The sequence below is a fragment of the Microcebus murinus genome, chromosome 14 (genome assembly GCF_040939455.1).
Source record: "Microcebus murinus isolate Inina chromosome 14, M.murinus_Inina_mat1.0, whole genome shotgun sequence".
NCBI classification, from domain to species: domain Eukaryota; kingdom Metazoa; phylum Chordata; class Mammalia; order Primates; family Cheirogaleidae; genus Microcebus; species Microcebus murinus.
Window position 1 is genome coordinate 4,115,573 of NC_134117.1, and position 27,900 is coordinate 4,143,472.

Here is a 27,900-nt window from a genome sequence, read left to right on the forward strand (position 1 = left end):
GCAGAAAACTTGTGCCAATAAAAAACACACATTGGTAATGAGCACATTAAAATAAGTTAACCCTCAATGACTATAAAAAATGTGATGCCAACCAGCTAATTTTTGTCTCTCAGCTTGTAAATGATTGAAATGCTATGTGGGGGCTGCTGTGGAAATTGAGGACTCTAATGCAAAGGGCTGTTGGTCGGAATCTAAATTGGGGCAAACTTTCTGCTGGTGTGCACATATTTGTTGACTCAACAATTCCCCTTCTAAGAATTTAGCATGAGGAAACACCTAGAAAGGTTAACAACATTGAACATATAAAGAGTAGCACCACATTATGGGTACAGCACTGAAAAGCTGGAAACAACCCCAATGTCTGCCAAAAAGGATTTCTATAAATAGTGTTTATTTTGTATAATGATAAACATAATTTATTGACATGAAAAGAGTGCCGTGGCAAATTGTTCAGATTGTAAAAGGCAGGAGAATAAAATGGGACAGAGAATGGACTCAATTTTGATATAAATGTGTATATGATACTATGACTTGAGTAGTTGTCCCCTCTAAAACTCATGTTCATGAGTTTCAATGTGGCAGTATGGAAAGGTGGGGCCCATGAATGGATTAATCTATTCATGGACTAATGGATGAATGGATCAATGGACTACCTTGGGAGTGGGACTAGTGGTTTTATAAGAAGAGGGAGAGAGACCTGAGTTAGCATGGTCAGCCCACTCACCATCCAATGTCCTGCATTGCCTTGGGACTCTCTGCAAGAAGGCCCTCACTAGATGTGGCCCCTTGGCCTTGGACTTCTCAGCCTCCAAAACTGTAAGAAATAAATTCCTTTACCTTTTAAATTACCCAGTCTCAGGTATTCAGTTGTAGCAACAGAAAATGGACTAAGACATATGGGCATAAAGATATGGGTATGAAAGGCTTTCTCCAGCTATGAACAAAATTACTTCTTCCAGGGTGAATTATTTATGATATTTACTTTCTTCTTTATTCTTTTTCAGTTCCATTTGGAAACTTTTTTATAATGAGCATATACAATATTTGTATCATGATACAAAATTATTTTCACACTGGGAAAAGGGCCAGAAGGAAAAACTACTCAAATTCTGTCCCACCCCTTAAAAATGTGGTCAAAATAAATAGACTAAAATGGAAAAAATATCAGTTTTTCCAATACTGTACGTTTGTGTGAGGATGTATAAAGTGTGCATGCTCATTGTGTTAAGGGCATGGTGGGTATATTTGTACTTTTTCTAATGAGCACCTGAGCAATGAATGGCAACAGCTTTGGCAAAAGGCATTCACATACCTTGACTCACTTCCAGAAACCTAAGCAAGAAAATAATCAGAGATATGGACAAAAATTTATGCATAAGGAAATCTATGCATTGTTCTTTTTCAATCATAATTTAAAAATTGAAACAGCACGAATGTCCACAGTGATGGAGTACATGTGTACATATCTCCAATAACTCATCCAGCATGTGTTTACTGATTGTCTACTTTATGCCAGGCTCTTGGGCTGCCCCTAGGATCTAGCTGTCCACCTCTGGGAGCACAGCATCGAGTTCCTCTAACAGGAAATACAACTGGCTAACTCCACAAATAAGTTAGGTGCTAGCCAAGAGAAGTGCAGGATGCCAATATGCATATGCAATATTACTTTATAACCAAAGAATTATAAGAAAGAAAGGGAATGCAAAACATGTTGTGGATGTCTGTTTATTGGCTCGAGAAATGATCTGTTAGCCAAGTGGGGGAGTTTTTCTGAGGAAATGGACCGGAAATGACCATTTATTAACAACGAACCACTCGACAGAGACGATGGAGGCATAAAGACCAAAAGCAAGATGGTCAAAACCACTTTCATCGGAGTACTTAAAATTGAAAAAGATGAAACTTCTCAAGTTATAATTTAAATATTATCCAAATATGATCGATTTAAAAGAGAACATGTTTAGTAATGAGGAGGTGTTAAAAGTAAGGAGGTGTACACTTTTCCCTTCCCCTCCATGGTATCTTTGACAAAGGCTCCCCCTCCTTAGGGGCCCCTTGGGACCAATCGTGAGGGTCAAATCACTAACCAGTAAAGCTATTCTTGAAGGAGTTGGGGCTTTGTGTTGTGGACTGCTAGAATCAGCAACATTGTGGGGTACAAATCCTCCACCCCCTTCTTATTTCGGAATGCTGGTCCTGTCCTGACATGGTAGGCTAAGCTTGCTTCCATGGCACGTGACAGAGGATTATAAATTAATCGTGCGATTGAGGAAGTCCTTGGGAAAACCATGCCTACCCCTTGTTCTTGCCGGTTGGCTGTAACCATAGCAACCCCTCACTCTGGACCAAAGTTCAGCCGCTGTAAAACTTTATGACCGTGTTCATAGTTCAGTGTTCATGAGCATAACGTTTCCTTAGGAAGAGTGAGGTGTCATATTTGACAACGAAGCGTTAGGCTCCATGTCTAAATACTAGACTCCAAATGATAAGGCCCCCAAATATTATAAGATCTTTGTGCTTTTGCCCTGGGGAACTTATTTTCCTGAGAAAATGCCAACCACAAAGAAAACATTGATGTTCCTGTCAAGCTTTTTCACAAGCTTGGGGTCTTTCGTGGTGATTTGCTCTGTTCTTGGCACACAAGCATGGGTCACCAGCACAATTGCCTTCAGAGACTCTGCCTCGAACGGCACCATCTCCCTCACCTACGGACTCTTCCAGGGCAAGAGCACTCAGGAATCCAGTCACGGACTTCAAGAAGCTGACAAATATTTTGCAGGTAAGTGATCAACTATTTTAATTGGTGTAGTGAGATTTAATTAAGATTCGCATCATTCTGTATTTGGGCCAAATAACCATTCAAAAATAATTTACTTGTGAGCTTTGAGTTAGGCTGAGGGCAGGAACCTAACTCATGACTCTGCAAACTCTCTGTGTCATTATTTCAGCTTTCTCGGCCCTGGCTGGCTGTTAGTACAGCAGTCTAAATCATTCTAGCTCTGCTGTGTTTAAAGGGTACCTTCCAAGTTTATTGACAAGTAAATAATAGAGTAAAGACATGTAGCAGCAATATGGTATTGAACAGACAGTAAGGCATTTTTAACTGTATAGACTGTGGCTTTTTAGTTGCAGCAACAACCTCTGTCCAGAATTTCATAAGTGGTGTCTATTCGGGGAAAACAATAAAATGGAAAACATGGTCCGATTTGAATTTGCATTCTTGCCTCGAAAATATCCAAAATTGTAGTTGAAAATTATATTAAATTTCCAGCAATTCTATTAATTGTATATTTTATTATTTTATTACTTATTCCTAAACTTTTTTCCTGATTCCTTGTATAGTAATCCCCTCCTCTCAATTGGATGGGAAATGAAAACTTCATTGAGAATGATAAGTTGATTTAGCTACTTCTTTGAATTTTGAGGCTTGGTATCTACCATTATGTTTTCTAAATTTAAAACAACATTGTAAATTATGCAACACATTAAATGGACTTTGTTTTGAACAGTGTTGTATACAGGTATTATACAGGCATCATTAGATATATTGTAGTCTTTACCTTTTGACTTACAAATATACATCATTTTCTACCTGTACAAATGTAATATCCAGTCCTTGTGTGATGCATAAGGTGGGAGTTTGGGCCTTAGACACAAGCTCTAGGTTCTAGCTCTAGTTTGCTTACGGCTTTGTTAAAGAAATTATTTCCTCACATCCAGAGCAGCCTGGTTACGTTCCCGAGTTATAAATTTGTCTCTTGAGTGTTAGTGAAAGCAACGTCTCCCCTGACATTCCAGCAGCCTTTCGGTGACACTCCTCTGCCATCAGCCTCAGCTTCCCGAGAAGATGAGGGACATTTGTTTTACAGCAACTAGAAACTGTGACTTTCAAAGACTGGGTCATACTTTCAGTTAGCATTTTCAAAACCAAAAAGTGCACTAGTTTCTGAAACCCCAGACACATCTAAAAAAACGAAAAGAACAGACAAAACCTACACGTTTTTTGGTTTTCATGTAGTGTCTGGTTGGAACCAATTGATTCCAATTTGACATAAGTGGCTTCAAAGGCAGCCCTGGCTGTCTGCATCCCGCGGAGGCCCCGAGGAGGCCGGCGCGGGTCAGGGCCCGGCTTTGAAGCCCTGCGCGCCATGGAGTATGGCGGTGTCAGGGGAGCAGAGGCGGAGTAGTCAGGGAGACCCCGCAGGGGGCCAGGGCCGAGGGGGCACGGCCGCCACGGGGCACAGGGAGGGGCAACACTTGCCTTGCCTCGGCCCGGCTCTCGGTTTGTGCTCTTTGTTGCTGGGAGCCACGTTCTAACCTCCTGCAAGCCCCTGCCCGACCTCCTGGCGCTGAAAAAGGTGAACCACCGCCCAGTTAGCAAAGGTGCTATGTTATTGCTCCGCTTGGCGTCCGGGGGCTTCTCAGAGCCTAGGGGGTCTTTATTGCCCTTGACTTTAGTAATCGTTGAACTTGAAAGGCTTGCAAACCGTTCTCTTAGACAGGGAGAGTCACGAACGTCTATCTGGTGGTGCTCAGCTGCTAACCCCACAGACGCTTCCCCTGAGCGCAGAGCTGCGGTGTTTACAGCCAGACACGGATGCTCTCCCACTGGCTTCTCACCACCGCACGGGGCTTATTTCAAATTAGAAACCAATCTTTGGCAGTACAATACAATCTGTGTAAGTGCCGCTTTCTTGCCCAGTGGCGGTGGATTGACTGCTCCCATGGAGAAGTTAACCATGCCAGCTTCTTGGCTAAGACGAGGTCACACTGAAAATCCTCCAAGCGTAATAAATACTGCAAAGCCCTGCGATATCTCTGCATAGGATCTATCGCATTGTGCCAAATTCGACTGTGGATTTTGAAATGAAAGATCAGAATGAAGTGGTGATGGCGGATTTCAAAGTGCCGGATTGATCCAGCCATCCGCAGGTCAGCGGTGGGGAAGATGATCGGCCAGACCCAGGCAGGAGGCTCTCCAGCGTGTAACTAGCTTGCTCCGCGGCTCAGGCTGATGGTGTATGCCCTAGCTTGCCCAATGTGCAGATGAAAAGTGACAGGTCCTGCATGTCCAGCCATGAGCAGATCGTCTTTGCTGCCCCCAGAGTTCCGGATATCTGAATTCCGTTCAAAAAAAACTTTCTGGAATGGCTGCTGTGTGAGTGAGGGGCTTGGAGACTGAAAGGAATCGCACCTGTTCCCAGCCGTGACAGGCTCACCGCCCCGTGTGAGAGAAAGACCTTCATCAGTTAAATCCGGGGCAACGGCGTGCGCAAGCCCCCACGAGCGCCAGGGTGGGGTGGGGACGCACGCTCGCAAAGCCTCCGTGGAGGACGGGACCCTGAGGAGCGAGTTGGTGGGAGGACGCAAGATCACCCTCGTGACAGTCCACCTCCTCCCCGGTGTCGGGTCTTGGGCGCCGCATAAGCAGGACCCTCGCACGGAAGTCATTGCTGTGACTTGGTGTTTTGAGAATGCAGCCAAGGTCCAAGGGCACAGTGTGCAAGGTTTCCTACACCGGCAATCATGGCAGATGAATCACTTGTGAGGACGTGGAGTTCCTGCGAACGTCATTTCAAGAATTACTCAGCTTACGCGCTGACCAGAACATGTATTTTTGTAGAATCATGTTGGCAGAAAAGGTTTTTATGAGAGATATTTCTGTTCCCGTGGCAATTGCATTGCATGCAGCTGACGGTACAATCGTCTGGGATGCTGGTGGAGTATCCCGGCGCTTGACCCCCTGGACCAGTCGCACAAACGTCTCAGGGGGTGAGGCCCTGACTTGTTTGTTTTTAAAAATCTTCCCGGGGGATTCTAATTCAGGGTTGACAACCGCCAGCTTCTGCGAAGGCCGGGCGCTACACTGGCCAATATGCATCGCTGCATTGGGTATTGTTTTTAAGCCCCCTGGATGTGGCCTGCTTGAAGTTAAACTAGCTTAGCGAAGAAAGCTCTGGACACAAATATTTGCTCTGGCAAATATGCACCTCGGCAGGCTGAGAGCAAGCCTAGGACCCGGCTGGCCTCGGAGGGCTGCTTCTGCGCCACGACCCGCTGCAACAAGCGGGAGTTTCTCCTCCATCTGGCTTCCCCTGCCCGCCGGTCTCTTTTCTCCGACTCCCATGTGTTCTCAGGGAACTCAACATGGCACCATCAGCCCAAGCTAAAAATAATTAGGAAAATAAATCTGCTGCAGAAACGAATTAATTGCAAAGAGAAGAACAAGCGGAGTTTATTTCTCCAGAATCCATAAAGAGCTCCCACCCCATCCACAGAAGGATTGTTTTGTGGGGAGGATGATGCATCATTCGCCCCCAGAGATGTGACCACACTGGAGGTGGAAAGTAGAGAGAGCAAAAGAGGTGCCCCGCTAGGCCCAGGCCACTCTTCTCCCCAAGAGCACCCTGGCAGCTTTCCAAGAGGCCGGGGACACCAGGCCGGAGGACGGAGTGACGCGATGAGCTCCTCCGGTGGCGCTCTGCGGGCCACGAATTCAGGAGCTGCACCTGCTCAGGCGCCCTGGTGACGAGGTGCTTGAGGAGGGAGTGGAGGCTGTCTCCTCCCACCCACAAAGCCACCAGCTCTCCCTCAATGTCCGAGGACACAGAAACCCAGAACTCAAAGGGCAGATGGCCAGTGGGGAGCCCGGGCGTCCGGATGACTCTCATTTTTGTACATTATCCACCACCCGGCAGCTCATTTCTGCCTCCCAGCTGCGGACGCTGTTGGCCAGGCGCTGGTCTCTGTGGCCACACGTTGTTCTTGGCTCTTTCCTGAGGCTGCCGGAATCCGGGCAATTAGTTCCAATTGCGAGGCGGCTTTCCTGATTCAGATGCCTGCCCCCTAAAGGAAGAGAAAGAACGGAATGTATTTGCTAATTTTGTAGGCAGAGAGCAGCTGTCAGATGCTATGGGGTTTATTGTTATTTCATTCTCGCTAACTTTCACCGAATTTTCAGCTTTCATTGTCTGAGTTCCGAGCCAGGAGCTGGAGGGGAGATACAGCTGTCATACCCATGTGGCAGGGAATTCAGAAAGCTGAAAAATAATTTTAAAATGCAGAGCAGTTAAAATTAAGATAAATTGTCACCTTAACACACAGAAAAGTATGAGTCAACAGACTCCAAACTGACTCCCTTCGGGAAAACGACATCTATGAGATCTCACCGAAAGTCAAAAACAAGCTAAACTCAATCGCCGCTTTCTAATTTACTCTGAAAAAGTGGAACGTTAGCCATTTGCAAATGAGTATCCATTTATAGCTTTTAATAAGTGTGCAATGCAGAGAAATCCTCCAAGCCACTTTGGGTGCCTTGGACACAGGACTTTTTTTTCTCACACTGAAGTTTCCATTTCCTAGTTACGTAACCAAAGTATTTCTTACTGGTTACCAAACTTCGCTAAGGAGAGAGTCCATCTAGTCCCCAGCAAACTCCTGTTGAGATCCAGGAGTTTCCCCTTTCGTGCTCCATGGAGTGCAAAGTGGCCCCTCCTCGAGGTGACTGAGCGGGGAAACGCCTGCAGCCTCCTCTGACCTGTGCCTCTGGACAGGTGTGCCCTCCTTGCCCTCCTCGTTTCTTCCCACTCCCCACTGGTGTCACATTCCACGAGTCTCCAGACAGGTGTGCGCTAAATTATAGCAACGCGAGCCTCCCGACCCCTGCCTCCCCACAGCGAGCAGGGAGAGAGGCAGGGACAGTCCCAGCCCAGGTGGCCCCCACCCCACTCACCCAGAGGGCCCCTACTTCTGCCCCTCCCCGCCCGGGCAGCAGGCGGCGGCTGGTACGACCCACGCCTATTAGGGCTCTTACCGGGACTCATAACAACAGGGCTGTGCTGGGAGTTTACCCACGTTCTATGGGTCATTAACAGAAATCGCAAAACTGTCCCGTCACCACTGAGTACAAGCAGCCGCTGTACCTGTGCGAGCTGAACTTTGCTCCCAGCCCGCAGTCCTGCTTGAGGAGCAGGTGTCCCCCAGCCAGGCTGGCGAGGTCATTGCCGAAGAACTGATCGTTTCTCCCTCGGTCTGCTCGGTGTTTAAGGGACCTGTGGCCACGGTGAAGGACGCGAGGCGATGTCCACATTTCCCTCTCCTGCCCTCTTCTCTCCCTTAGCCCTGTCTTTCCTGCAGTTTCCCGCTGCCCCTCTCTGCCCCGGCCCCTGCATTGCTTGTCACGGCTGCTGCTCTGGGCTCTGCAGGAGGCCTGTGCCACCCAGCACGCTGCTCTCTCCGGACTTGGGTCCCCACCGTCAGGCCTCTGTGCCACCAGCGCCTGCAGACGTGTCTCAGGTGCCCGGCTGCGGACCTGCCGGCCACGTCTCCTTCCTGCGGACTCTCCGTCCAGTGGGAGGAAACTCTCCCCCTCCATGCAGCGCTGCTGATTAGAATAAACCAAGATGAACAAATAGAGTTAAGATGTGCAAAAATGGAGTGAGGACATACCCCTTTCCAAGGGGACTGTCACATCTCACTGGGAGTCCTGTGTCCACCCGGCCTGCGTGCTTTGAGACATAAAGTCTAGATAAAGTGCGAGCAGGGGTGCGGGGCCGGCAGGGGCTTTGGAATCCCTCCCGGCGAGGAACACTCCGGAGACGTGGGCCGCTGGTCACGCCATATCCCCCCTCACGCACTCGGAAAGGCTGCCAGGCAGGAGAGGAACAAGTGGATTTTGCGTGGTCCCAAAGCGGGAATGAAAGCCCTGGGTACAGTCTGTAGAGATGCAGACTGGGGCTCGGTACAATGGGAACTGTTTAAACAATGACAGGGACTCGGGGAAGGAAAGGCCACTTGAAAGAGCTGGCTGTGCGGAGGAAGGGACTTGGCGGCCCCTCCCGTGGGTGCTCACAGCACCCTGGGGTGTCCTGGCCCCCACGCCCTGTGCTTGGAGACACTGTGTTTCCAGAGGGAAGCCTGGAGTGGGGGAGGGACGCCAGAGGAATGCAGAGGCAGCTCCGCCCCAACCCGGGGACAAGACCCCCCAGCTTCTCTGCCTTCTGTTCTTTTTTTTTTTAAGACAGAGTCTTGCTTTGTTGCCCAGGCTAGAGCCAGTGCTGTGGCATCAGCCTAGCTCACAGCAACCTCAAACTCCTGGGCTCAAGCAATCCTCTTGCCTCAGCCTCCCGAATAGCTGGGACTACAGGCATGTGCCACCATGCCCGGCTAATTTTTTCTATATATATTAGTTGGCCAACTAATTTCTTTCTATTTATAGTAGAGACGGGGTCTCGCTCTTGCTCAGGCTGGTTTCGAACTCATGACCTCGAGCAATCCACCCGCCTCTAGCACTCTCAGAGTGCTGGGATTACAGGCGTGAGCCACCGCCCGGCCTGCCTTCTGTTCTTAAAGCCGCTCCGGGCAGGCACCTGAGCGTCTCCCTGGCCCCTTCCCTGGGGACCTGAGAAACAGGATCGTAAAGAAAGAGCCTTTCTCTCGTTCTTCCCCAGCCCACTATGGTTTTATGCCTCGCCATTCCCACGATTTGCTGTTGTGTTACGACGAACTCTGAAATCTTTCTCCCACTCACTGTCCCCTCACATCCTGTGACCTCGTGGAACATCTCTGTACACAGGGTTTAACGTGCTGGCCGCCTCCTGGGGCCTGACCCGCCCTGCGGCCCTCGGCTCCCGGCTAAGTGCAGCCCCGCGGGGGCTGGCCCCTGTGCTGTCAACCAGGGAGCGGGCGTGGGGGCCTGGCGGTGGGCAGAAGCCCGAGAACGGCAAAAACAGGAACTGAGGCCTGACAGCCAGGGCACCTCTGTTTCATTTCACATACGTGTGGTTTCATGTCTGGGGCTCCTCTGCCCTTAAGAAATATGCAAACTTTATAAGATGCACTTAGAATTGGGAAGAACTTACCAGCGCCTCCAGCCTCCAGCCCCCTGCGTTGGGTCCAGGGACGCGGCCCCTGGAAGCAGAGCTGACACCGCGGTTTGCTCCCGGAGGTCAGGCTCCTGTCTCCACGCCAGCCTTCGCCCTCACCCGCCTGCACGTTGTGGGCCCTTTCTCTCCCGGCTCTCTCTACCGAGGGCCACCCCCAGCTCACGGTTACCCCGGAAGCCACGGGGCTTATGGCTTATGGCTCCTCACTGTGCCCAGGTTTTCAGGGCGACCCACCTTGCAAGGATCTCCACGTGGAGGCCGAGTCAGCGCTCACTCAGGGCAAAAGGGACACCAGCTGTGACGGAACGGTGTCCAGTCCAGCCCCGCCGCGGGCATCAGGAAGGGCGCACTCTCCCCTGGGAGACTTTACAACTGGGATGAATATGGAGTTATGTGAAGCACTGTGGTCATACTCATCCGACCACAGATTGAGTGACGGGCCCGCAGCGGGGATGCCGGCCTTGCTCCTGCCTGACTCAGAGGTGGTGACATCTCTAACTGACACGTGACAACCACTAACTCTAGGACCTGAGAGGGGAGGTGGGCCAGGCTAGAGCTGGCACTCGCACTCACCAGACTTTGTTTTAGTTTTAGGGCTACTGAATAATTCTTCCCCCAAAACTCTGCACTTGGTGGCTGTCCTGTTCCTGGTCCTCAGCCTGTTCGCCGCGCTGCTGAGTTCCGGGCTCACCTTCTACAACAGCGTCAGCAACCCCTACCAGACGTGCCTGGGCCCCGTGGGGGTATACACCTGGAACGGGCTCTGCGGTGAGTAGCCCGGAAGCCTCAGGCTCCACGGAGAAGCGCACCTGCCAGTCTCCCTCTCTCTGCCCCTCCTCCCACCTGCGAGCGCCTACAGCCACCTTCACACGTGGAAACTGTGAGAACCTGGCTCTGACGCTGGGGTCTGGGGCTTTTTTTTTGGTCAATTTATAGCATTTATTAAGCATCTCTGGAAACAGAATTCTGTTTTAAACTCAATGGCTTATCACATAAGCCAGCCTTTGCTTTTGAGAATCTAATGTAAGGAACCCAACAAAACGCACAAAAAGTCAACAGAAAATCCACTAGGCTCCTGCTTTGTGCTTAATTCCAAACTAGGCTCCATGTTGTATGTGGAAGCACACAGGTGCACACACCTGCACACACCTGTACACACATACACCCGTGCACACACTTTGCTTTTTGCTTCCATGTTACAAGAACCATCTTGGGCTCCGAACAGGACACGTCTGCATGGTAGTGCCACAGAACCACAAATAATGTCATTGAAGAGAATCTGGGGCCGACACCGTTCTTGGGAGCTGCCTGTGAGCCTAGGGCGCTGCTTGGTTACTTCGCACGTCTCGTGGGCAGGGTGCTGGGCTGCGGGTGGAGCCCAGATGGGAAGTGGATCCAGCTTTGACTCGCTGTGTTCTAGGCTCTCGCTGGGCTTGGCCAGGGCCCTGCAGCCACCACATCTGCCCAGAGGCAGGGCCAGTGGGGCTCCTCTGCCCTCCCAGGCCGCCTTCAAGGGCTTGGCCCTGCGGGCAGCCAGGTTTCTCCTGCTGTGTCCCTCTCTCTGCCAAGGACTCTGCCCACCTTGGAGCTGGGGCTGGGGCTGGCTCAGCCCCGGGGGTGAGTGGGGCAGGACTGCATGCCTAGGAGAAAGGCCAGCCCCGGTACCAGAGCAGAGGGCCAGATGTGGGGCTGGTGGAACCCAGAGGCCTGACATAGCCGTGTCCACAGCCTGCAGGCCAGAGCCGGCCACCGTGTTCCACGGGCCGTGGCCTCCCACCTCTTCCGAGCAGCTGGGTGTGGGCTGGCTCTGCACATGGCAGGTGCCCAATGCCTGTGTATGTAGGAAACATGAAACACAGGGGCCAGACAGCCTCCCCCCAGCCCTGCCTACTTCTAGCAACAAAGAATTATTTGACAAGGAGAGAATTCCTGCCACATTCCTCCCCTGGCTCAGGGACAAGTTCTAACACACAGGAAGAGGCTAGGAGGTGGGCAGAAAAACAATCGGAGAGGTTGTCCTGTTCTGACACGGGCCTGGGGGAGGCTTTTTTGCAGCTTTGGCCTCTCAAAATGCCCCTCAGGGCCTCTTGGTCCCCATGCTGTGACAAGCCAGCCTTTGCCCTGAGTCGCCCTTTGGGGACCCTGATCTTTGCAGGAGCTCTGAGCACGGCGGGAACTTAGTGAAAACTGCTAACAGGAGTCCCAGCCCGTACAAGGGCTTGTGTACAGAGATGCCGTAGACCGCGGTGCACCCTTGCCTTGGGCCATTGGAGCGGCAGGGCAGGTGGGGGCAGGGCAGGCGACTCCTGGGAGTCCTGGGGCCAGAGGGGAGAGCTGCAAACCCCACGGGGCCCCCCATGAACAAACGCTCTGGGCTGGCAAGCGCTGGGTGGGGAAGGAAGTGGGTTTCCCAGCCTGTTTCTGATATTGTGCTTTGAGGAAAAAAACAGCAGCGTCACCTCCCAGGGTCTTGTGCCGGCCGAGCGCAGCCCACCACCTGCGCCACACTGGTGTGACGGACCCTGGCAGCAGCGGGTAAACCATGGACTGAGAGGAGGCTGGAACCAGAGGGCGCGTTGCAGATGGTGTGTGTGTTCTAAATACGTTTGTGCCTCAGCCCAGGAGCCAGAGAGCAGACAGTGAGGCAGCAGGTCACACAGCCTGATGGTCGCAGGCGGGGACAGAGCCCAGTGCCCCCCAAGCCTTCTGGGAGCTCCTCATCTATCCCAGGGCTTCCTCCTGTCCCCGGTAACCCCCCATCCCTGAAATCTGGAAAAACCGTGCAGTTAGGGGCTCTGGGCATCTCGTCCCTGAAAGGGACTCGAGTTAGCATTTCCTGGCTGTGTGTCGGCCCCTCCCGCCTGGAATCAAAGCTCTGGGCAGCCCACTTTGGAAAAAGCATTTAGTCCTGTATTCATCCTGCCCCTTTATGATTAAGCTTTTATAAGAAACTTCACAAGAGGAAAATGAAGGATAATTAAGGCCGTGAGGCACCCAGAGAGCGTCGGAGGGCCGGGGCTTTTGTATGTGCAAATTATTAAGAAATAAAACCATGACGGTGAGGACGAAGGTCTGTCATCAAGGACTGTTAACATTCTCCTCACACGAAACCCCTCTAATTAGGGCCTTTTGAAGGACCGTTTGGACGGCTTCCCTGGGTGTGGGGTACGGCAGGACACACGTGATGCCAAAACGCCCATCGGGTCGTGGGTACGAGTCAGGGGATGAGGAGTCCTGAAGGACCTCCGACTGGGGGCTCCCCTGACGGCCACCCACGCACGGTCAGACCCGCTGGGCGAGACGGCTCAGCTGCCCCCTCTCGAGTCTGGTGGAGCTTTGCATGATTCACATGCCATCTATGACCCATGAAAGCCTACAAGTCAGCGGTTATTAGTATGTCCCCAGACGTGTGAATTTCAGAATCCTTTTTCATCATCTCAGAGAGAAACCCCATGCCCTTGGCCATCACCCCTCCCAGCCCACTCCCAGCCCCAAGCACCCGGGAATCTGCTTTCGGCCCCAGCCCAGCCCCTTTGGGGGGTGAGGACAGAGGCCCCGAGAAGCCACGCGGCACACCCTGCTCTCTCTGTGACTCCAGAGCTACATTCTTCTAACTGGACCAAGTGGCTCTCCAAAGTCTGCAAACATTTAGAGAACTAGAGAATGTTCTCTACTGGAGGGCACGGTGAAGAATGAAAAACAGAGGATTAAAAAAAAAATAAATTCTCTTCTGAAATAAGTTTAGTAGGGAGATTTTTCCCGGTTAAACGCTGTGCCCCATGGCATCGTATGGAATGAACCTCAAGCTCCAGAGCTGGCATCTGTGGCTCTCCAGGGCTGACCCAGCTCCACCTCCAGTGCGGGGGACACCGGGGACCTTGCCCAGGCAGCCGAGCTACCTCTTACAGTCCCGGACGCTGCCCGCTCACTGCCCGCCTGGGTCTCTGTGGAAGCTGCTCCTTCCACCTGCGATGCTGAGTCCTCCCTCAGCCTCCCTCAGTCTTGCCCATCCACCCAGACCTCCCCGGACATGCCTGCGGACTCTCCTATCTCTCACTCCGTCACCCAGCACACCTGCTGCACACCCTTCCCCAGAGGCCGGGCTGTTTAGTAGGCCAATCACGCAGCAGGTACTTCTGCAGGGATTTGAGCTGGAGGGTTTGCTCTCGTTCACACACAGCCCTGCACAATCTTCAGCATTTCGTGCCTAGAAATCTGGTCTGCGCCTTAACATTTCTTTCACGCTCTTGCTAATGCTTAAAATAGCGTAGACGCCGGTGTGGATATTCCACGAATGCCCGTAAGAGAGTGTGTTCCATAAAGAAACTGCGTGACGTTGAAAGGTGTGTCACCGCGTCACTCACGAAACTTGATTGTCTTTCCAGCACTGTTGGTTTTCGTGGCCATGATGCTGTTCGTGGGGAACACGCAGTCCAGCCAGCTCTCGGAGGTGCTGCTCCACGCCCTGTACCCCACGGTCACCAGTCAAGGGATGACCCACCGTTACGGACACTCCTTCTGGCTCATACTGCTCGTCCTTCTCCTAAACATCGTCACCGTGGTCATCGTCATTTTCTACCAGAGGGCCAGGTACCAGCGGAAGCAGGAGCACAGGAAGCCCATGGAGGTGGCCCCGAGGGACGGAATTCTGTTCTGAGTTCCGCCTCTCGCCGCTCGGCGACATGCCTGTTCGGTCACCGGTCAGCTTACCCGGACAGTCGGCGTGGTGAAGTGACCCTCACTTGTGACAGCTTTTGTGTTTCATGACTTTATGCTCTTCATAGATTCTGTGCCCCTGAAGAGAGTGTTTCCCACGAGCTTGGGGAAAGCAAGTGGGGAAAGAGGTCAGTCTCTGTAGCAGTAGAAGGATTCTGAGTGAGTTGGACCCTCCTGGCCTGGTCTTGCCTCTGACATAATAAAGGTTTGTGTTTGCATCTTTCCTTCATGTCGTGGGAGCACTGTAGCACCTGTGATCTCCTTCTCGTCAGGAGGGACGTGCATCTTTATTCCACTCTGTGAGTGGAGACTCCCAGGTACGGACAGATCGGAGCTTGTCCTTCCAGCAGGACCGGGTGCTGCAGGCAGGACAAGGGACTTTGGAGTAAACGGCTTGGCCCTGGGGACCCCCAGTGGCCGACATGACTCACGCCCAGTGGCAGGTGAACGTGCTGATGTGTGACCCTCAAATACATTTCTGAGGTTCCGAGATGAGGTTTATGAAAGAGAGAGATTAGAAATGAGAAGATCAGAGAAAGATAAAAATTATAGCCCTGTGGTCTGTATGCCAAAGAGGCTAAATCTTATGTTTTTTGGTTTAGCAGGATTTTGGTGAATTCAGTCAAAATGGAAATGGAACATTGCAGCAGGTCTTAGCAACCACCCCCTCTGCTTCGTTGCTGCGGTGTAGACGTTGGTGGAGCTGGTCAGAGGGAGGGGGCCACCCACCAGCAGACTCCTGCCCGGCCGGAGACTGAGGCAGGCTGGGGGCAGAGCGCCACAGCAGGCCGGCGCTCCCTCCCATGTCAGGGCGGGACAGACGCGGGACACAGGGCGGGGCAGCCCTGCGGGAGCACCCTGGGTGGACGCACGCACCTCCTGGCTTCATGAGAAGACAGTGGGCAACCAGGAAACTTTTTAAAAGGCACCAAAATGGATTCAGTCCACTCTGCCAGTAGGATATCTTCCCAGGAAATCACTTTGACAACGTTTCCAGCCTGGCTATTCCACAGGTCAGCCAGGTTGAACATTGGTAGGGTTCCGAACGATTACCTTTCACGTCTTGATGGAACCATAGCCAAAAGGAGCAGAATTTCTTGGGTGTAAATTTGTAGAGCAGCAGCTCTTTGGACAAAGAATATATCACTTATGAAGCTCTCAGGGCATAATGACCTTCTTACTTGTGATTTTTTTTTTAAGCATACTTTCTTAGAGATAATATTTTCCATTCAAGAACTATGCATTGGGTCTACCTGATGTGGCTAGCACAGTGCAGCTAACTGGGGTATCTGCTCCTCCGGAGCTTACTGTCGGGCAGTCAGGACAGACGTGCAAAAAAGCAGTTACTAAGTTTCACTTAAAACAGCTACTTAGCCACAAAATTGTGCTGGTTCTTTGGAAGGTCAGTTCTCTGTTACCTCCCACCCTCAAGCCCTACCAATTCAGAGTTACTTTGAATAGTAACTTATCATGAAACTCTGAACATATTTTAAAATATCTTCTGAGCATATTTTAGAATATCTCATCAACAGTGAAGGTTTTCTAAGTTCTTTGAGTCTATACTAGAAACAGCTATGTTCTTTACAGGTTTAAATTTTATATTCGATTTTGATAATGTGGTAATAAGTAATAAAGAGGAAAAGATACAGGTGACAAACCCAAACGGCATCGTACAATGAAAAGAGCACTTCATTTATTCATCCCAGAGTTCAGGCAGAGCTTGGTTTCCTCCCGGGAGAAGTTGTCTTAATCCTTATATCACAAATGACCTTTAAGGATACATTCAAAACACAGGAGTCGAGAACAGCTCTCTTAATCTGGCTGGAGGTAGAAAGTGGTGAAACTAAGGAGCATAGTCAGTAGGAATCCTGTTAAGGAAGAATGAGACTTTGTGCTGTTCACAAGCACAGGTGGCATTGAAGGGCACGGTACGACCTCCTTGTCCCAGCCTACAGGATGGGTCTTTCAGTGACCATCCATGGCACAGTGAGGCAGACTAACATGGTTTCCAAAGAAAAAATTATTGTTTGGATAGTAATTTGCTATTTTAAAACTATTTAATAAATGCGCCTTATCTTATATTTGGTGTGACGGGGTCACTTGGAGTCACCTGGAACACAGTTTTGCAGGAGCCTGAACTTTCTATAGAATTAGAATGTCTCAGGGGCCAATGACGTGACCCCTACCTAACCTCATCTTGTTACGATGAGCTGGGTTCATCCCTATGTGCAAAATAAATAAGTTATGTAGATTCTTGTGCTCTTCATATAGTCTCTGGTGATAACTTTGGAGAAAGCAATCCTTTACACAAAGGTCAAAGTGCCTGGGCAGCGAGCTGAAGTTTGGGAAGCACGTCGGAGGCAGGAGGTGACCCCCAGGGAAGTTTTGCTACCGTCATCGGAACTGTGCTTGATCACGGCAACAAACCCTATGGCTTAGGCAGGGCAGGGAGCACCGTGTCCCCGGAGATGACACCTCACGGGGATGTAAAGAGCGGTCCTTCAGCCGCCCCGCCTGGCCGTGCCCGGCCGGCCCCTCGGAGGCTGCGCTGGAGTTGCAGGTCCACACATCAGTGGCCTCGCGCCTTCTGAGGCTGCTCAGCCTCTCAGAGGCCTGGACGCTGCAGACTCTGCAAGTGGTGGGTGGGTGCCCAGCAACGCTCCAGACTGGGCTCCCCCTGCCCGCCCCACACCTGCCAGCGCGCCTCTTTCTCTTACGCCGGAACCAGATTGTCAGTGTAGACGTGAAGCCGGGTTCCCAGATGCCTAAGCTGTTGTCTGTCTACACCCTGGTCAGGGACACAGGCTCGGCGTTTGGGCGTCAGGGATGGCTCAGAGTCAGGGGCCTTCTGACACTGACACTCCAGCCTGGAGAGAAGCTGGGGCGCGTTGGCCGCACCCTTCTGGACTCTTCTGCCCCAGGGGCTCGGGCAGATGAGGTCCTTCGGCCAGTGGTGTGGAAGGCCCACCCCCAGGACGACCGAGAGTGTGTCTGCTCTCTAACCCTCGGCCCCCCCCTCCCCAGAGGTCCCAGCTTCCCAGGCCCCGGGCACAGCGGAGGCGCCCTGGCAGCGGCTCTGGCACCTCGCAGTCGTGAGAAGCCAGCAGTCGCCGCCACTCTCTGGGCTTGCCTTTCTTCATGAATAAAAAATAAACCATAAATAATAGAAGCGACAATCAGTGTAGGATTAAGCAGGGGAAGTTCTGGAGTCAGGCCGCCTGGGATCTGCTACTCATGACTCAGAGAAATAACTTAATCTCAACGAGCCCCATCTGCGGGGTTTTAAGCATCTGTGAAATGGGGCAACGGTGGCCGGTTAGTGCGCGGGGCTGCCGTGAGAGTGAACGAGGTGACCGTGCCCTTGAGAACTGGGGGCCACCCTCCTCCTTCACAGAACTGCAAGGCTGAGACCAATGCCACCACCCTCAGCCACTGCAGGCCACATCGGTGCTTTCGTCCTGCAAACACACGAGCAGTAAACAGAAAGCATACGCCCAGTGCGGCTAGCGGACTTGCTGAGGAGTGGGAAGCTGGCGAGCGGCAAGGCAGAACTAAAACCAGGTCTCAGGGCCTTTGCTCCTGGGGTTTGACCCGTTCCACAAACATTCGTCGTGCATCCAGGGCGGGGAAATGCGGGGGGCAGACAGGGATGCAAGGACCTCTGTCCCAGACGGGGAGTGCGGCATTCCTGGTGTGCCCCACAGCGGCTAAAAGTCTCACCCCTTTGTGGATGTCACTGTGGGTCTTGCTCATTCAGAACGGAGAGAAGCAGCTCGCTCAGGCAAAGCTTCTGATCTGTTTCCGATAATTCCGCAGGCGGCCCGGGTGCTACCCGAGCTGGGGACGGAGGAGGACTTTGTGGTCCTTCAGTGAGAAAGCTGAGGCTGGGGCGCTCCTGGCGACTGGGGTGCTGGGTTATATTAAAGCTGTGCCTGAGAGGGACCAGAGACACGTGGGATGCCCGGGCAACGTCAGGTGGCACTAAAGGTGCCATAGACACACGGGCACCCTTTGTCCTGCTGGCAGAGCCGCCGGCTCTGTGTCACTGTGCTCCTGCTGTGGGTTCTCCTGCCGCCCGAAGACAGAAAAATAACTACAGCACTGGCTAGGATTTCAGACGATGTCCTGGTTTAAAAGAAAAAAAAAAAAAAAGATTTGTATTCGTGACAGACTTTAGATGGCAAAAGTTTTATATTTAAAATATTTAAATGGTTAGTAAAAAGAAAAAAAAGTTTAGGTAGATATGCATTGTGTTTTATGTGTCTATTTATACATTTATGTATTGTGTAATTATTTATATAGTTTTAAACAAGCTGCTTTGAAGAAGAGCACGCCTCCTACGTCTTGGCTCCCCTCCTGCCAAGAGGAGGGCAGACTTTTTATTTGTAACCTTGACCTTTAGTAGAATGACCTGCTTGCCTGTCTACCTTGAAACACGTCACTTCTACAAAGGGTTCAGTTCATACAGATCAAATCCCAGTTCCTGTAGGGGAGCTTCTCCCCTTCTCCTTCGCTGTGGAGACACAGCGGGTCGCACCGAGGATCTTCCGAAACAGAGAGCGGATCCTGGCCCTCACGGCTCTGCCAGCGGCAGTGACCATGGCCACTGATGTTTGCTGTTTTCCGAGAGCCGGGCCTCAGGTGTGCCCGCCGCAGGTGCTGTACAGTGAGACTGCACTGAATCCTCACAAGAGTGTGTGTGCTTTACAATTAGCCCCGTTTTATAGATGAGCCACTGAGGCTGAGATGGGGTAAGTGGAGTGTCATCATCCCACAACAGAGAGGCCTGGCAGAGGTTCAATGTTCCAACGCAGACCCACCTGCCGGTGTCTCCTGAGAGGGCCCTGGCTGGAGCCCATAACCTGACAGTGGCGCCATATGTATGCATAAAAGGGCTGTGAAAAGTCTGCAGGGCACATCCAAGTGCCAGACCTTGGCCTCCATCACCTGCCCCCAGGCCTGTGTCCTATTGAGTAACCGAGTGTGCTGGATTCTTGCAGTACATGATTCACTTTCTATATTTTTTGGTGGGCTCCATTATGTTTTCACAAAACTCTAAAACCATAGAATAGTTTGCAATACATATTTATGTTTACTAATTAGAGATAGGGCCTAGCTCTGTCTCCCAGGCTATAGTTTAGTGGCACAATCATAGCTCACTGTAACCTCAAACTCCTGGGCTCAAGCAGTCCTCCCACCTCAGCCTCCTGAGCAGCTGGGACTACAGGTGCATGCCAGCATGCCCAGCTAATTTTTAACAATTTTTCTTTAGAAATGGGGGTCTTGCTAAATTGCTTAGGTTGGTCTCAAACTCCCATCTTCAAGAAATCCTCCAACCTCAGCCTCCCAATATGCTGGGATTATAGGTGTGAGCCACTGCACTGTTCCCTACATATATATATGGTGTGTGTGTGTGTGTCTGTGTGTGTGTGTGTATATATATATATGAGTGTGTGTGCATATATGTGTGTGTGTATATATACAAGTGTGTGTGTGTATATATATGAGTGTGTGTGTATATATATATGAGTGTGTGTGTGTGTATATATGGGTGTGTGTATATATATGTGAGTGTATATATATATATGAGTGTGTGTGTGTGTATATACGAGTGTGTGTATATATATATGAATGTGTGTGTATATATATGAGTGTGTGTGTATGTGTCTATGTGTGTATATATATATGATTGTGTGTATATATATGAGTGTGTGTGTATATATATGAGTGTATTATATATGAGTGTGTATGTATATATATGAGTGTGTATATATATATGAGTGTGTATATATGATTGTGTGTATATATATGAATGTGTATGTATATATAAGTGTGTGTATATAAATGAGTGTGTGTGTATGTGTCTGTGTGTATATATGAGTGTGTTTATATATATGAGTGTGTGTGTATATGTGTGTGTGTGTATATATGAGTGTGTATATATATGAGTGTGTGTATATGTGTCTATGTGTGTGTATATATATATATAAGTGTGTGTGTATATATATGAGTGTGTGTATATGTGTCTATGTGTGTATATATATGAGTGTGTGTGTATATATATGAGTGTGTGCGTGTATATGAATGTGTGTGTATATATATACACACATACATACTCATGTATGTGTGTGTGTATATATGTGTATGTACACATATATATATTGGTATTCAAGAGCTTTCCCTGAGTCAACGGGAAGCGTGTTCAGCTGTGTGGAAGCCAGCTGTGTGGCAAGTGCAGAGCCTCCTGCTTCCGGGTGTTGAGCACACAAGCCGGGTGCTGCTGTGGCAGAAGGTCCAGCGGGAGGGCGACCCGAAGACCCTGCAGGATGCAACACCGCACTTTGCCTCGAAGGAAATCTGCTCGTCACATGCTCTCCAGATCCAAAGGACTGAATCTTGTTGGTTTATTTTTAGGCTGAAACATGCCATAATTTTCCTTGTTTCTATCTTTTGATGCAAGAAAAACAGATAAGAAAGAAGGAGGAATAATGACTTTTCAAGCTTCAGAAGACTTAAAAATAAAAAAGCTACTTTGGGTTTCAATTGCATCTCCATCTTGAGCCAAGGTGATTATGTCACCAGCAATGTTCAGGTCTACCCGCTGTTGAGGACAGTGGCTTCCAGAATGACTACTATGTCAGTTAGACTATTTCCCCCCGCACAAAATTGTCTCACATCCCTGTGTTTGTTTAGTTTCTGGGTTTTCCTAAGTGCCAGAAGGATCTCTAGGCAAATGCTGTCTTCCCCTGCTGGGTTCCCCCCCCCCATTCTTTATCTCTCTGCTGTTTGGACACTCATGCCCTGCTTCTAAGTTGCCAATGCATGTTTACATGAACCTAAAACCACCCAGACAAACATCGTGGCTTCATGCCTTCTTTCAGCAAAGCACGAGATCCTGTCTTGCACTGGGTGCTACGCTACGTGCTTGAAAGACAGAGACGAAAAGGTGAGAAAGACAGTCACAGGGTGAGAATGAAGCATTACAGAGGAGGGAGCAACTGTCTGAATGAGTCAGTGAAGCCCTCGTAGGGGATGAGATGTGCCTACACATCCCGCCCTAGTTCTGACGATGACCAGGAGATCATCTGTAAAGAGGGGGTAGGGAGGACATTCTGGCCCCGGCCCTGGGAACCCCTCTTTGAGGACTGCTGTTTGACCCAGTTTACAAGGCATGCAGGAAAACAGCCCCCTTGACTCGAGAGCCCTGTCCCAGAACAGCAGTCCACAATCTGGTCACCAGCCATGGTTCTCAACTGGCTGATTCTAGAGGCTGAGTAAATCCACCTGCAGAGTGAGAAGGTGTCCTCTCTTGAGGATGCCACCTTCAGCCTCCAAGGCAATTCCTAAAGCTGTTTGGAGTAACACTCACGTGTTGAAATGGATAAACAGTCTTCCGTAGTCAAATAGGAGCAGTCTCCGAGTTTCAGATAGGTTTCCAAACTAGTTTTTGTGATGCAACGACACAGAACTTTATGGGAACAGTATCCTAAAAGGAAGCTTAGGATCCCAAGACAGTGTCTGTTTGCAACTGAGAATCTGCGTCTTAATAAAACCTCCGAAACTGACGACTGTGTCTCACTCTGCGTGTGGAGAGTGACACTGCGGAGCCTGGACATAGGAGCAGGTGGTGGCACCCACGCAACAGGACGTGACGGAGCAACTGAAACCATGCCCGAGAAGGAGAGACGTACAACACGGCGTTGCGTGAGGAAGCGGGAGAGGGATCGTGAACACAGGCGTCTCTGGGGGCCGAGGGTACCAGATTTTATTTTTTCCTTACTCCGTCCTGTATGTCTAAATGAAAAAAACAAAACAAAACCCTCTATTCTGACGCCGCCTGTGTAGACTCTGCACTGAACAGGTCCCCAGTTCCGCGTGGACGCCAACTGGGTCCTGCAATTCAGTGAGCTGCTGACACTCTCTGCCTGGAGTCGGGGCAGACTCCCCAGGTTAAAGGACTCAGTCCCACGAGAGTCCCCTGCTGCAGATGCCAATCATAGGGTGGCGGGCCCCCCAGGTCGCTCACACTCTGCCCATCTGGGCTACACATCAGAGGTTCCCACTGCCCCCCTCGGGTTTGATATTAATAATTTGCTGTAACAGCTCACAGAACTCAGGGACACGCTTTGCTCACCCTCCCCAGTGTGTTACCAGGATATCTTTCCAGAACAGCCCCACGGAGGAGGTGAGGGCAAGGCACTGCGGGGTGGGGACACAGGCTTCCCTGCCACCTCCAGGCACACCATCCTCCCAGCCCTCAGTGAGCTCACCTTCCCAGAAGCTCTTTGAACTCCACATTTAGGGGTTCTATGGAGGCCACATTATGGAAGTATGATCAGTGACACCTTTGGCCGTTGTTGACTAAGTCAATCCCCAGTGTCTCTCCCTCCCTGCAGGTCGGGGATGGGGTGGGGCTGGACGTCCCAACCCCAGTCATGTCTTGGGCCTTCTGGTGACCAGCCCCCACCCTGAAGCTCTCTGGGGACTCCCAGCCAGCAGCCAGCTCAGCATACAAAAGACTCCCTTGCCACTCTGGAGATTCCAAGGGTCTTAGGAGCTCTCGTGTCAGGAACTGGGGACTACGACCAAATATTATAACAAAAGATGCACCTGTCACCCCTATCATGCAGGGCAGGAACCAGGGACAGAGACCAGATATATATTTCTTGTTATGTCCCAATTTCCTACAATCTGCACGTATCACTTTTATATTTAGAGACAACAGCCAACATTTTTCTTTGTAAGAAGGAAGAGAAAAGAAAATGGGGAAAATCAGCCTACTTAACATGGGGTCTGCAGGTCTCTGAAGCATAGCCAGAATCGCAGAGAGAAGGTAAAATTGGAGCCATAATGCACGCTGGGTTTGATTCCAATTGCAAAACCGGGTAACAGTGGGACAAACCACCCCTTACCGCAGAGGTGTCATCAGGACAAAACGAGATCACGGAAACCATTAATTGAGAGGCAAATGCTGGCTGCACCTGCGGCAGACATAGCATGGGCTCCCCCTCGCTAATTTACTGTAATCTCCGGTGTCAAGTGGTGTCTTCCAAGATGACCTTGGAAGTTTTCCAGTTTTGGGAGAGAGTCAGGCTCTTTGGACCCACTCACCCAAAGAGGGCGAGGGGAGCTTGGGCAGAAAGAAACCCCCAAGGCTACTATGTGCGCTATGCAGGGAGGTTTGCAGAGAAGCTGCGAATTGACCAGCGGTCCCTGGGTGGGGTGGGAGGATTAGGGTCAAGGTTAAAGTTGGGTTAGAGTTAGGGCCAGTGGTCCTTAGGTGGGGTGAGAGGAAGAGACGGGGACTTCCAACTAACCAGCTATGTGACCTTCAGCTGTCACTTTTCCTCTTCGGGCCTCAGTTTCCCTTTTCACGTAACAGAGGAGCTTCCTGATCCATGAGTTTACTGTAGATCTAAACATCTAAGATTCGGTCACATTGCATCTTTCACGAGGGCCTGGAAAAGGCGATCCCGGTGGGTTTCTTGTTCCTAGTCATCATGTTGCACTGCAGCTCGTCTTTGGGACTAAAAAGAATGGGCTTACTCTAGCCGGGCACGCGGAAGACGGATGGGCCGCATTTGGGGTCATTTATCCTCTAGATGAGGACAGACTCTGGCAATGAAGGAAGAAGAAGAGCCCTGCAGACAGACAGCCAGCGGCACGTGCCCCTGCTCTGCGGGCTCCCCGGCCATTTAGGACGCACCACGGCACTGTTTGTCACTCCCCGACAATTTAATGCAGGTCTGGGAGGGGCGACTTCTGCCCAGGCCAGGAGGAAGATAGATCAAGCTTTTCAAAGGCCACTTGTTTGAGCTGTTGGCACTGTGAGCGTGCAAAGCGTGGGCCTTGTCCCTTCCAGGGACCCAATCTGAGCAGCAAGGGTATCTAATAGCCACCTCCAAAGGAGATGCAACGAAAATGGAAAAAGACAGCTACGGGTATTTGTGACTACGGTGCAGTGGTGGTGACGCAGGGAGGGAGTTTCTGCAGGGAAGGGCTCGCTGGCCACGCAGGTGTGGACCGGAGAATTCCCGGCAGCCCCTGCAATTCCTCTGAGCAGCGTGCAGACCAGAGACTCGGGAGAAGCCGACCAATAAATGGGCTTCTCATGGCCGGGACACCTGATCCCAGGGACAATCCCGCTGTCATGCCCAAGACCCTCAGTTGGGTGGAATGCTGCCGACTACACTACAGAGCGCTCACGCTTAGCCCCATTTCGTCTGCACCAAAATATTCTGATGCCCTTCAACCAAAGTGAATGCAGAGCCGGCATTCGGGGGCGGGATCTAGCGTTGGCGTCCACGGCTGCCGCAGCCTGGCGTCCGGCCTGCCCGCAAAGGAGGTGGGTGTGGCCAGCAGCTGCCGCACGCTCCCCCTGTGCGGTGACTCGGGAGAAGACGGAAAGGGTGAGCGCCTTCTCCCCGCCGGAGCTGAGGAACGGGCCATCTACCACCAAATTAAAGCGTCCACTCGTATCCGATTAGAAAAGCGCTGGGCAAAGCCTCCCACTCTGCCTCCCAGAAATCCACGCTGGGCCCGGATGCCTTCCCCACGAGGCCGGCAGGGAAGCCCTGCGGGAGGTGAAGCAGCAGGCACTGGGGGGCCCTGGCGCACCTGCGCCTCCTGCTTCTGTCCCCACTCAGCCACCTGCACTGGGGACACGGCGGGAGTGACGTCAGCGCTCCCGGGCTGGAATTGGGCAGCGGGCTGAAGCGCTTTCCTTATATTCTTTGAAATAAAGAGGAACAAGAAACATTTTATTTATTTATGTACTTTTGTCAAAAGATATCATTGTTTTCTCCCAGCACATCTGTTTAAACAGCCCGTCAGCTAAGCGCCCCTGCGAAAGACGTCTTCACAGACATAGATCAAACCCTAAGCTAAACGATGCAGATAATAGAAGTTAATAAAAGAAACATTTTAAAAAGTGCATGTTCACGCATTGACGCTGCCGTACAGAAAGCAGCCGAGTGGGGTCTCACCTCCTGGGGTTCGGGGTCACACAGTCCCAGGGACGCCCCGGCTCTGCCCCGGCAGTGGTGGGCTCTGTTCTGTGACTCCTCCCTCACATCCGGGGACACCCAGGGACAGGGATGTTGCCCTTGGGTCTCCCTCAGGCCACTCAAGTTCCTCCCGTAACAGGGGGTGGTGCTGGCAGTGTCCCCGGGGATGTTGTTAGGAGGTGGCAGGAGAAGGTCCCAGGGCAGGGCCCGGCCCAGGGCACACAGGTGACATGGAAGCTGTCTTAGTCCCTTTGGGCTGTGATAACAGAATGCCACAGACTGCGCGTCTGAAACAGTGGAAATTCATTTCTCACAGCTCTGGAGGCTGGGAAGAAAGATTGAGAGGCTCCAGCCAACTTCAGGGCGTCACCACGGGGCCGTGTGTGAACGACTCTGCCTTGGGAGGGGCTGTCGGGGCTGGAGGCCGAGCTGGGAATTGCCCACAGCCCCGCGCGGGGCCGGGAGGCCGGGCTGTGCCCAGGCTGAGGGACGGACACCTCCCCCGTCCCAAACGCATCACTGTCATTCTAATCAGGAGGAAGAGTAAACAAAACATTTTTAAACAAAGTATAAGCATACAGAAAATAAAGAGAATAATTATGCCAAACACCCGTATTCCCGCCACTCAGAGTTCACCATGTGAAATGTCTGTGCTCAATGTCATGATCTCAAGGTCGTCATCTACCGGGGAACTTCGAATGGAAACCACAGCGAGATGCTGATTCGCACGGCTCGTCTGGCTGCCATCCAGAGGCCGGGCAACCGCGAGTCGGTGCAGGCCGTGGAGAATGAGAACCGTGCTCATGGCTGACGGGAACGCGAGATGGGCGACCCCTTGGGGAGCCGGCCACAGTCCCTCCAGCCGTTACACGGTCGCCGCGTGACCCAGCAGTGCTGTCCCTAGGCACGTGCCCGAGAGGACTGAGACCATGTCTGCAGAAACTTGGTGCACGGGTGTTTCTGGAAGCGCCATTCGTGCCAGCCAAAAGGCGGAGCCGGCCCAGACGCCCCGCAGCCGCTGGCCGGGTGGGCGCGGCGTGGCCCGTTCTCGCAGCGGACGCCATTTGGCTGTGGAAGGAGCGCGGTGCTGGCAACTGCGGCCGCGCGGACGCTCGCAAACGGTCTGGGTGGAAGGGGCCTGTTGTGGAAGGTCGTGGAAGGTCGTGGAAGGTCACGGAAGGTCGCATGCCATATGATTCCATCCACGGGAACTGTGCAGAACTGGGGAACCGGGAGAAATAGAAAGTAGATTAGAAGTTGCTTGAGGGCCTCGGGGGGAGACGGGAGTGACAGCTAAAGGGCCCGGGTTTCCTCCTGAGGTGACAAATGTCCCAAAGTGCGGGTAACGGCTGCACATGTCTGTGAAAATACTGAAAATCATCGACTTGCACACTCGATATATAGGTGAACAGTAGGTGAGTGAATTATACCTCAGTAAAGCTATTTTTAAAGTGTTCAAACAGAGAATATAGTCTTCCTGCATTATTTAGTTGACAATTAGAGTGGTTTATATTTATGGCGCGCAACACGATGTTTCTGTATATGCAGGTAGTGCAACGGCTGAATGGAGCTAATGAACACACACGCTCCCTCACATCCTTACCATTTTGGGGGGTGAGAACTTTTAAGGTCTACTCTGGGCAATATTCACGTGTGTGATATAATGTTAGTAACGACAGTCACCATGCAGTACGATAGATCTCTTGAACTTCTTCCTCCTGTCGAACTGGAATTTGCATCTTTTGACCATCTTTTACTTTTATTTGTTTGTTTTTCACATTAAAGGAACTAGATATCACTGAAAACATGGAAGCCGAGTCTCATGGCTTCCTCCCTCGCCAAGGCAGCGGGGTCTGGCCTTGGTCCGTGGTGGGGCTGCTGTCCCACAGGGCCCTGAGCACCTTCCCGAGTTTCTCCCTAAACCGCGCACGGGCTGTCAGGCTGCACTGCTACCATGTCCATTTCACAGACGAGCAAACCGAGGTCCGGAAAGATCACACCTGAGCCACCGAAGGTGGTAAAGCCAGGCCGGCTCCGGCCAGCTTTGCGGGATGCTCCTGGCTCATCTTGGTGTTCCAAGCTCACTTTTCCCCTGCCTGCCTGGTCTCCCAGTGAGCTCCTCTGGCTAAACCTCAAACATTCTCCTTGATCTGTTTCCATGAAAAGGACGTCGTGAATAACATTAACAGTGAATACATCACACGGGGAAACCTAAAAGCATCTCTAGTGTTTTCCAGGAAACAGTGTTATAGTCCTGGGGTAATTTTATACACCCTCGTCTAAAAGGAACAGAA

At 51.3% G+C, this 27,900-nt stretch overlaps 1 protein-coding gene across 1 annotated transcript; it reads left to right on the plus strand.

The window, feature by feature from the left end:
- The first annotated feature begins 2,403 nt into the window (after positions 1-2,403).
- On the plus strand, positions 2,404-14,823 carry CLRN3 (clarin 3). The gene is made up of 3 exons (XM_012781391.2): positions 2,404-2,779; positions 10,473-10,652; positions 14,270-14,823. Exons 1-3 carry the CDS (start codon positions 2,551-2,553, stop codon positions 14,539-14,541), a joined length of 681 nt encoding a protein of 226 aa, XP_012636845.1. The 5' UTR covers positions 2,404-2,550; the 3' UTR covers positions 14,542-14,823.
- Positions 14,824-27,900: the final 13,077 nt, after the last annotated feature.

Bases quoted from the DNA above. Each gene is read 5' to 3' on its own strand.
- CLRN3 (XM_012781391.2), top strand. From the start codon at position 2,551: ATGCCAACCACAAAGAAAACATTGATGTTCCTGTCAAGCTTTTTCACA. The intron at 2,780-10,472 runs GTAAGTGATCAA...ACTTTGTTTTAG, and splicing joins AGCTGACAAATATTTTGCAG to TTTTAGGGCTACTGAATAAT. The intron at 10,653-14,269 runs GTGAGTAGCCCG...TTGTCTTTCCAG, and splicing joins CACCTGGAACGGGCTCTGCG to CACTGTTGGTTTTCGTGGCC.